The following is a 10,650-nucleotide window of genomic DNA, read 5'->3' as shown; positions in this document are numbered from 1 at the left end:
CAGCAGGTGGCAGAGGGGAGAGCAGGGCCCTGCACCTGGCAGGGGACCCCGTGTCTGGAAGGCATCGGGCGCCTACTTGCTGAATGCAGAGTAAGAGTTGAGAGTCAGTGCCAGGCTGGTGCCACCTCAGGGAATATTCCAGGCTTTCTGGGACCTGCCCCATCTCCCTTTTCTCCCCACTCTCCAACAGCCTTTCTTGGCTCTTTTCCTAAAGCACAGCTGAAAGGAGAGGACCAGACAGAGATTCTATGTAAAGAGCAGGGTTTTATTCACAACTTCACCAGGGAAGCAAGAAATACAGCAGGAACATATGTGTGTCTGCATCCACACCATTCCTGGTGATCCAACCAGAAACCACAGTGATGGAGTAACAGATCTGAGCTCAGGATTTACACCCAGACGGGGCTGCGACTCGGGTTCCCTCCGGCAACTTTCCTGGGTGGGCACGATCGAGGCCACGTTGGGTCCATCCGGTTTCAGGCCTCGCTTCTGCAGTGTTTGCACCAGCAGCCTCCGGTACCGAAGGACTGACCTGGGGAGTGGGGGAGAAGGGCAGGCCTGGGTGGGAGGACGGGATGCTGCCATCCTAAGTGCTAGGTGTCTGCAGCCCAGGCAGCCCCCCCCCTCCCTGGACATCCTGGGAAGAGTCAGGGGCAGGGGCGTTCTCAGGACGCAGCAGCTCCAACTGCAGTGCAGTTAGGACAATCAAAGGGGATCGCGAAGTCGAGTACAAGTACTGGGCCAGCATCCGTTTCCTTGCTTCCCCTCCTCAGTCCTGCCCTCACCTCACCCTGTCTCCCTGACCGCAGGGAGGCACTGTGTCCTCAGATTCTCTAGTTAGTCTGCAAGCTCCAGGCCTTTTGTCTCCTTTCAGACTCAGCAGCCCAAGCTCCTATCCCTGACACCGGAGGTCCTGGGGGCTAGGGATCATCAAGGATGTTGGCTGAGGCTCGGGCTGAAACTGCTCTAGGGAATGCCCCGCTTCTTACAGCGTGCACACACTACGTGCTAGGCACAGCAGGATACAACAGCAACAGGTACTGTCCAGGAGCCCTGCTTACTGAGGACTTTCAGTGCCCAGCACCGTGCTGCTCATGGTCTCATGTAGTGGGGGAAGGGCCTGTTATCACTTCCCCTTCATGGATGAGGAAGATGAGGCCTGGAGTGGTGAGGCGACATTTCTAGGGCCACAGAGCTACTGAGTAACTGGGTCCTAAGCCCAGCACTGTCACCAGAGCCCACACTCTCCCACATCACATGGCCACAGTGCAGGGAGGGTGGTGTGCGGGGGACCAGCCCCAGGAGCAGGAGGTGGTGGGAGAGCCGCCACCAACCAGGCGACACTAAGGCTGGCTCAGCTCCAGCTTGACGGCCCCGAGCCCTGCAGGCCAGTGGTTTACAACCAGGAGTGATGTGCGCCTCCCCCAAGACATCTGGTGATATCTAGGGGCATTTTCTTGCTTTTAGAGACAAGGCCTTGCTATGTCGCTCAGGCTGGCCTCAAACTCCTGGATCTTCCTGCTTCAGCCTCCCGAGTAGCTGGGAGGTGAGTGAGTCATCATGCCTGACTTGAAGGCAATTCTGGTTGTCACAACTTGGGGAGGAGAGGGAAGACGCTACCGGCATCTCCTGGTAGAAACCAGGATACTGCTAAACATCCTACAATGCACAGGACACCCCACAACAACGACCCAGCCTCGACTGTCCAGAGGGCTGAGGCTGATGAATGCTGCCACTGGTCAGGGAGGCAGAGGGGGAATGGAAAGAGCACTGGCAAGCTGAGCGAGGTCCGGGCTCTCTCGACCGCCGACTTCTCTTCCCTCCCCCTGGTTCTCAGCATCACAACTGGTGCCACAAGCTCACTCAGGACGCAGCAGAGGTGGACCTGGCTAATGCAGTGGGGGCCGGCAGGGTGGACGGGCTGTGTGGACTAGGGGAGAAAGGACCTGCTGTAATGGGCCAGGTGATCCTAGCGGAGACTTTAGACTGGGAGATGGGGAACCTCTTTCCCTACTTCTTGCTCCACTGGGTCTGCTAGGAAGGTCACCTTCCTTTCTTTTGAGTTCTTCCTCTGAGCCCTGGGACACAAGGAGGGCCTGGAGTCTTGATTTTCTGAGGTCCACACCCATTATGCCCAGGTGGGCGGTCACACCTAAACCCAATGTTGGGTGGTAATTTGTCCATGCTGGACTCAAGCTGGCATTAGCTAAGCCCTCCTGGTACAGGGGTAGGGACCAGCTCACCTGGGTGTGGGGTGCTGGGCCACTGAGGCTCATGCCCAGAGCTTTCTTCAGCAGGAGGCTCCTGAGCAGATCATGACTCAGCTGCAGTCTCTGGTCCCTCAGGGAAGTGCCGGGAGCTGTCCCCAGTGGGGACGGGCTGAGGGGCTCCAGACTCTTCTTGCCCATGAAGTGACCTAGAAAGGAGGTGCCAAAGCACATGGAAGTCAGAGTGAGGATCCTGCCAGGCAGGAAGTGCCCCATTTCTCCCACCTTTCAGTTCTCAGGGAAGGAGGCTGACATCTCCCTCCTCACCAAGGAGCCACAGGGATTTTGGGTGGTGACAGAGCCTGCCACCCCGGCTCTCAGAACAGGTGGAGGGGCGACAGAACGGCTGGAAGGAGGGTGGGGCAGCCTGGGGCCAGGGAGAAACTCTGCCAGTCATGCCGCCTGCTGGATGAGGAGCAGGGAAGAAGTGGGGACGCAGGGGTGCCTGGGAGATGGACCCGCAAGGAGGTTAGAAGATTGGGCAGTCTTGCCTAAGGGAAGGGCAATTCGGTCCCAGCGCTGCCTCAAACGTGCTAAGCGATCTTAGTCAAGTCCCCATCTATTAAGCAGGATGAGCCCTGGGTTCCCCACGTGTTCGGACACTAGGGGCAAGCAGGAAACCTGGGTCCGCTTAGAAAGACTTACCGGTGGCCCAGAGGTTGCCCCGAGGGTGCACCCGGATCTTGCTGGCACGGCTGCGGGGCTCCGAGAGGTCCCAGCTGAGCGGGGCGACGCGGGCGGCGAGCAGCGCGCAGAGCAGGAGGCCGCCGAGCAGCCGCGCGCCCCCCACGCGCAGGGCCATGGCCAGGCCAGTCCTCTCGCTCCGGCTGAGCTCGCGGCGCCCGCCTTCCCTCCTTTAAACCCGCGCCCGGGGCGGGGCTTCGGCCGGAGGCCCCGCCCCACGCAAGGCCCCGCCCCGTGCAAGGTGGAGACCCGCCCGAGCCGCACCGGAGACCCCGCTGGCCCTCGCAGCCGCAGAGTAGCCGCTTCAGCCCGACCCTCTTCAGGAGGCTGAAAGCCGGCGAGGAAATCCTCCTCCTGCAGACGCGCACCCCCCGGTGCCCAGCCGCGTGCAGGGCGAATCCCGCACCCTCCCGCGGGGCGCCTGGCTCGGCCTGGTCCTCAGTGCCCACCACAGCTCGAGAGGGGACCCGGAGTGCGGAGGGCGGGCCCCGCAGGAGGGCTCGGCAGACCTCGGCGGCCCGGAGGTCCCTCCCACACAAGCGGTCTGACCTCCCTGAACCTCACTGTCTTCAAGGGTGAGAAGTGGAAATAAACACGTGGTCTTATCTAAATATTTGCATTTTCAAGCCCCACTGTTTGGTGGCAGGGAGCAGCAGTCTTACAGGACCCGCTCTCCCACACAGCACTGTCCTCCTAGAGCTGTCCCCGCTCGTCTTGAGAGGAACTCCTGGATCAGGGGCCTCGCGGCAATGAGCAGACACTGCTGCACGATAACCCTCTTGTTTTTGCTTAAACCTTTCCTAGTAACACCCGCATCAGACTCCGATGGGAGCAGCAGCAGCAGGGGTGACGTTTCCTGCACCAGCGGGGCTGATGGAGGAGTGGGGGCTGATGGAGGAGTGGGGGGCACAGCCCACCCCGCCCCCGCCCCAGAGCAAACCTCCTCCAGTCCGGCCCAGTAATGGCACCTGCTATTATTACTCTTGCCCCGGCATTCACACCTCTTTGCTTCTTGTCACAGCTACCCAAGAGCCTACAGACAAGGCTCTTACCACCTCCCATAATAATCATTCCCTCTGGGACCTCCCCCACCTCTGCATCTATCACGCTGCCATCCTCTCTTTTCTGGTCCATGGATGTAGAAACTAGTGGGAACCAGCATTTAGTGAGTGCTGCCCCACTTAAATGCTTAAAAGAACTTGTTTTTGTAAGTTTCCCTCCCCCCATTTTATTGGAGGAAAGAGGCTGACATCTCACTGAAACCAGGCATCTGGTCCGTGGGTATCAGGTCCCAAAGCAGTGAGGGCAGATACTGCTCTCCTAAACCGCACCTGCCCCACTCTACCATCCCATTTCAAAACCAAGTTAGGTTTCTATTTCTTTCTTTTCTTCTTTTTAAAAAAATTTTTTGGTACTGGGGATTGAGCTCAGAGGCATACCTCTGAGTCATACCCCCAGCCTTATTTTATTCTTTTATTTTAAAACAGGGTCTAAGTTGTGGAGGCTGGCCGTAAACCTGTGATCCTCCCGTCTCTGCCTCCCAAGTATTGGGATTACAGGATTGTGCCCACCATGCCTGGGTTATTTTTTGTTTTTGAAACAAGGTCTTGCTAGGTTGCCGAGAGTCTAAGTTGCTGAAACTGTCCTTGGAACCTGTGATTCTCCTGTCTCAACCTCCCTAGTACTGGGATTACAGGTGTCTGCACCACACTTACATTAAGTTGAAATATTTCAAGTCATGCCTTTTCATAAGCCGGTCTTTTTGTGTGTGTGTGCACTACTAAAGGTTGACCCTGTGGGTCCTGCTCTTTAGTTCTAGGATTGAGAAGAGGTGATAAGATCAGGAAGAGAGCAGGACCTTTAAGGAAGAGGAAAGGAAAACTGAGTTTATCTGGAAACCCTGAAGTGAGCAGGAGTTGAGAGGGATTACAGCTGTAGCATTAGCATGAGGGGGATCTTTTAAGTTGGACGTCCACATGCCTACACCCTCGCCGCTTGGAGGCTCAGGCAGGAGGACTGCATGTTTGAGGCCAGCCTAGGCAACCTAGCCAGACTCTGTCTCAAAATAAAAAATAAAAAAAGGCTGGGCGTGGTGGCGCACCCCTATAATCCCAGCATTTGGGAGGCTGAGACCGGAGGATCGCGGTTCATGGACAGCCTCAGCTACTGAGTCTCAAAATAAAGAATAAAAAATACGGCAGGAGGTGTAGCTCGGAGGTCAAATGCCCCTGGGTTCCATCCCCAGACCCACACACACAAAATAAAATAAAATAAAATAAAAATAAAAAAATAAAAAAGGAATGGGAATGTAGCTCAGTGGTAGTGCTCCCCTGGGTTCAATTCCCAGTATGAGGGGGAGATAGTTCAGAAACTGAAACTGCCAGAATACAAAAATGTCTTGTCTTAATGGCAAGAAGACAAGAAAGGAAGAGATCTAAATCTGATGAAAAGAAGCTAAGAAGCTGCGGCTCAGCTAAAACGGCACCAGACCTCAGAAATGCCATGAAAACGGGAGAACCTGAAAAGCCCCAGGGCAGCATACAAAATCACTAGCATGTGATATTCATGTATTCAACAAGACATTTCCAGAGCTGAGCATGATGGCACGTGCCTGTGATCCCAGTTGCTTGGGAGGCTGACAGGAGGAACGCAGGTTCAAGGGCAGCCTCAGGAAGTAGTGAGACTCAGCAACCTAGTAAGACCCTGCCTCTAATTAAAAACAAAACAGGGCTGGGGTGTAGCTCAGAGATAGGATGTCCCTAGATGAATCCCCAGTGTATACACACAACACACACACACACACACACACACACACACACACACACTCCATAACTGAAATAAACACTCCAGTTCCAAAGAGGTTTAAATGCTTGGAAATCTAATAGAGAACATCAGTATTTCTAGGAGACTTAATAATCTGAGCAAATCCGAGGAGGAAAGACCTACAGCCTGTACAGTGTCCCCAAGGCCTTTCTAATCAGGTTTCAGGGTAACTGCGTCTAGAAGGATTGGGTCACGACAGCCAGCATGGCGAAGTGGTCAAAGCAACACCTCAGTCTAGCCCTGCCCTGCACAGACCCCAAGATGGGCACAGGGTAAATTTTTTACCTGGTTTCTCTTTTGTAGACTGGAGGTAACTTTGAAGATTACTAAATTAAAGTAAAATTTTGTTATAAATTATAAAGCACTTAGCAGAGCATCTGACACATTCTTTTTTTTATTTTTGGTGGTACTGGGGATGGAACCCAGGGGCTTTCTACCTCTGGGCTATACTCCCAGACCTATTTTATATTTTATTTGGAAACAGGGTCTCACTAAGTTGCTGAGCGCCTCACTAAGCAGCTGAGGCTGGCTTTGAACCTGTGCGATCCTCCTGTCTCAGCCTCCCATGCATGGGGATTACAGGCGTGCGCCACCGCGCCCGGCTGCATCTGGCACATTCTAAGTACTCTGTTAATTAGCTGGATCCTAGGAAGCCCACTGCAGGGGGAACACTCACTCACTCACAGTGAAGGCTACAGTGCAGGCACAGGGAGCAGCCCTGGCAACCTGCCCCTGGTATCTTAAGTCTTTTGATAAAGCAAAATGCCAGCACTGCTACCTTGACTCTTGACCAATTCCAAGAAGAAAATTCTCTACCCAGCATCCTCTCTTTTGGCTTAAATAAGTTGGCCAGGCTGAGAACTTCAATCGAAGCTTCATGCTAGCTGATTTAATTACTTGCCTGACATTAAGTCCTGAGAATAAATTCTTCTAACTGGACTCCTGGAATCCAGTTCACTAAACAGACCAGCCAATTAAAGCAATGGCTTTAGAGAAATTATTCTTAATTGAGAGTAAGTAGCACTCAAGAAACCCCTAAGACTGGTAGAGCGAGGACAGGATATAGACTTTGAAGGTCATATTCGATGTAGTAATACAACTGTGATTGAATCCAGGGGCACTCTACCTCTGAGCTAAATTAAGGATTTAATTTAAGCTAAATTAAGGACCCCCAGTCCTTTAACAATTTTATTTTGAAACAGGTCTCCCTAAGTTCCTAAGGCTGGCTACAAACCTTCGATCCTTCTGTCTCAACCTCCCAAGTACTGGGATAACAAGTGTGCACTACCATATCTGGCTGCCATAGGTTTTTTAGAAAATAACAAAACAAGCCCAGTGTGGTGGCGCACGCTTATAATCCTAGCATTTGGAGGCTGCGACAGGAGGATCCCGGTTCACAAACAGCCTCAGCTACTTAGTGAGGCCCTTTGCAACTCATTGAGACCTGTTTCAAAATAAAGAATAAAAAATAGGGCTGGGAGTGTAGCTTGGAGGTAAAATGCCCCTGGGTTCCATCCCTAGTACCGCCATAATAAATAAACAAACAAGCAAACAAACAAATAACTGTTCTACAGTAAAGTTGAAGATTCCTGGCTGATTAGATGAGGTAGCTTTGTGCAAAGGTTGCCAGACTATACCTATACCAAGGAACTGTGAAATAGTTCCATGAAAATTTTTGGGTGTGATGGTACACGCCTGTTATCCCAGTACATGGGAAGCAGAGACAGGGGGATCACAGGTTTGAGGACAGCCTCAGCAAGTAGTGAGACTCTCATCAGCCTAGCAAGACTTTAAGACTGTGTGAGCAAATACAGGGACGACTCCAAAGCTGGTCCTGTCTCTCGTCTTAAAGGAATGGCCTCCCTCTGGGGAGGGAGGTGCCAGGAAGCAGGGAGTTGGGGTGAGGACCAAGCAGAGGGCAGTCCCAAGCAGGAAGCATGCACACACCTGAGAGCGTAGTCAAGATCAGGAACACCCCTTTGGGAGGCTCTCTGTGCCTCTATTATTACACATGAGATTCGGTGTGGAAGATCTGTCTGCACGTGTTGTTCCCACTGAGGCAGAGTTCCAGGTGGGCATAGTGGTACAGGCCTATAATCCCAGTACTTGGGAGGTCCTCCTACAGGAAGGCCATGGGTTCAAAGCCAGCCTCAGCAACTTGATGAGACCTTGTTTCCAAATAAAAAAAAAAAAAAAAAAAAAAAATAAGGCTGAGGTGTAGACCAGAGGTAGGGTTCCTGGCAGGAGGCCTAGACAGGAGGATCACAAATTTGTGACCAGCCTCAGCTACTTAGTGAGACTTTGTTTCAAAATAAAGAACAAAAAACAGGGCTGGGGGGTGTAGCTCAGGTAGAATGCCCCTGAATTCAATCCCAATTACATTAAAAAAAAAAAAATCAGACGGGCGTGGTGGCCCACACTTGTAATCCCAGCATTTGGGAGGCTGAGACAGGAGGATTGCCATTTGTGGACGGCCTCAGCTACTCTGTGAGACCCTCTGTAACTTAGTGGGACCCTGTTCCAAAATAAAGAATAAAAAATAGGGCAGGGGGTGTAGGTTGGATGTCGAATGCCCCTGGGTTCCATCCCCAGACCCACAAAAAACAAACAAACAAAAACTAGGCCAATACTCATTCACAAAACGTGAAAACTGGAAGGAAAGTTTGAGAGAATCACTGTGAACTTGAGTTTGAAGAGGACAAGGCCGAAGTATCCCCTGGGAACAGAGAGAAGGGCCTAGGACTGAGGACAGGCACCTGGAAGTAACACGAGGAGTAGCTAGCTAGTTATGAGTCGATGAGTAACAGCAAAAGGTAACCCCACTATCAAATGCTTGCTTAAAGTTTTATCAGTTCTCATACTCTTCCAATTCCCTTTGTCCATTCAATCACTAAAGTAAGCCTCTTGGCCGGTCTTTCTCTCTCTCCTTTCTCTCTCCCCCGTCCCCTCTCCCTCCCTCCCTCTCTCTCTCCTCTCTGGTACTGGGGTTCCTGGAAGCCCTTCTACCTCCAGGCTACACTCCCAGACCTATTATTTTATATTTTTATTTGGAAACAGGGTCTCCTAAGCCAACGCGCGCGGCTGGCTTCGAACCTGCGCGATCCTCCTGTCTCCGCCTCCCAAGCGCGGGGATTACAAGCGTGCGCCACCACGCCCGGCTAGCCCTGTTTTTTGTTCTTTATTTTGAAACAGGGTCTCACTAAACAGCTGAAGCTGGCTGCGGACCTGTGGATCTCTTGTCTCAGCCTCCCAAGTAATGGGATTATAAGCGTGCGCCACCATGCCAGGTTGCCTCTTGGCATTTCTTACTCAAGGAACATTTAAAATGTATTTACTGCCGGGCATGGTGGCGTATGCTTGGTATCCCAGTGCTTTGGAGGCTGAGACAGGAGGATCACGCAAGTTCAAAGCCAGCCTCAGCTACTTAGTGAGGCTCTCAGCAACTTAGTGAGATGCTGTTTCCAAATAAGGTATAAAATAGGCCTGGGAGTATAGCCCAGAGGTAGAGATTCTGCCCCTGGGTTCCACCACCAGTGAGAGACACACACACACACACACACACACACACACACACACACACACTACATAAATAAAATGTATTTACTAGCTGGGATTGGTGAGCACACTTAATACCAGTATTTAGGAGGCTGAGACAGGAGATTGCAGGTTCACAGCCAGTCTCAGCAAGTAGTGAGACTAGACTGTTTCAAGATAAAATAGGGCTAGGGGTGTGGCTTGGAGGTAGAATGCCCCTGGATTCAATCTCCAGCAAAACACACACACACACACACACACACACACACACACACACCATATTTACTAATAAAATTGCATAGTTTTATGTCTTATGTTTTAGTGCTAAACTAGACAATATAAAAATTGGGAACATAATATCTCATCCCCAAATAATCTTTTTATTTTTGGCTAATGAAATGACTCAACTGTGTTTTCAGAGAAATCCAGCCATTGCTTGTGATAGAAGCAACCAGCAGAGAAGGAAGAGTGGTACTTTGACAGAACTGGATGTGAAAATACACACCTGACCAAGTTCTTGTTTTCCTCCTGATGAGTGTGTAGGGCAGAGAATTATGGACAGATAAAGACACAAGTCCAGGGAGCGCACAGTCAGACTAGCTAGGGTGGCAGAAGCCAGCAGGGCACGCCGCACCTCCCCCAGAGAGGCGGGTGTGAACACCCAGCCAGTGCATGAGCAGGGGCAGTCGGCCCTCTCCTTCACAGGTGGTAGGAGGGAGGGAGGAACAAAGCAGAAGCAGCTGCCGATCCAAACAGTCCCGGCTCATGACAAAATACAGGCACTAGATAAGCCTCTCAGACTGGATCAAAATAGCATATGTCAGCAGTGATTTGCTAAGCTTCATACTGTCGGGACCATTAAACAACCATGTCCACAGTGTGAAGGCTAGAGCCAGTGAAGAGACCTGGGGTTACAGGAGCCTCCCGGGGAGAGCCAAGGAGTGGGTCTCCATTCTCACCCCATTAGCATCACGGCAGGACCGACTCCCACCCCGTGGAACAACACCTTCATCAGAGAGCCCCACGACGGATTCTCCGATACAGAATGAAGAGCACTTCATACTGAAAACACATGGGCTCACACACTCCCCGTCTCCCTGCCGGCCCTGATATTAAAAGAAAAAACACAACTGCGTTCAGCAGCCGCTACTAGAAACTCTGCCTTCCTCAATCCACACTGCAGAGGAGCAAAGCTAGGCACTTAAAAGAACAGGTTCAGGCAAATTAGAATTTAAAGACAAGGGAAACGCTTGCTCTGGGCACCTCTACCCGGCCCCAGACACCAGCACCCTCCCTGCAGGCAGTGCTGGGAAGGCGTAGAAAGCCGAGTGTTTAGAGCAAA

General features: G+C 51.9%; 1 protein-coding gene across 1 annotated transcript; it reads right to left on the bottom strand.

Annotated features, from left to right (window-relative positions):
• Positions 1 to 382: 382 nt before the first annotated feature.
• Positions 383 to 3,069, bottom strand: NMB (neuromedin B; the record flags this gene model as incomplete). Its single annotated transcript, XM_080693365.1, has 3 exons — positions 383 to 514; positions 2,244 to 2,416; positions 2,913 to 3,069. 3 exons carry the CDS (start codon positions 3,067 to 3,069, stop codon positions 383 to 385), a joined length of 462 nt encoding a protein of 153 aa, XP_080549491.1.
• Between the last annotated feature and the right edge of the window lie 7,581 nt (positions 3,070 to 10,650).

This window comes from Muscardinus avellanarius (genome assembly GCF_963383645.1).
Source record: "Muscardinus avellanarius genome assembly, chromosome: 3".
Taxonomy (NCBI): Eukaryota; Metazoa; Chordata; class Mammalia; order Rodentia; family Gliridae; genus Muscardinus; species Muscardinus avellanarius.
This window is presented reverse-complemented; position numbering and strand designations above follow the sequence as displayed.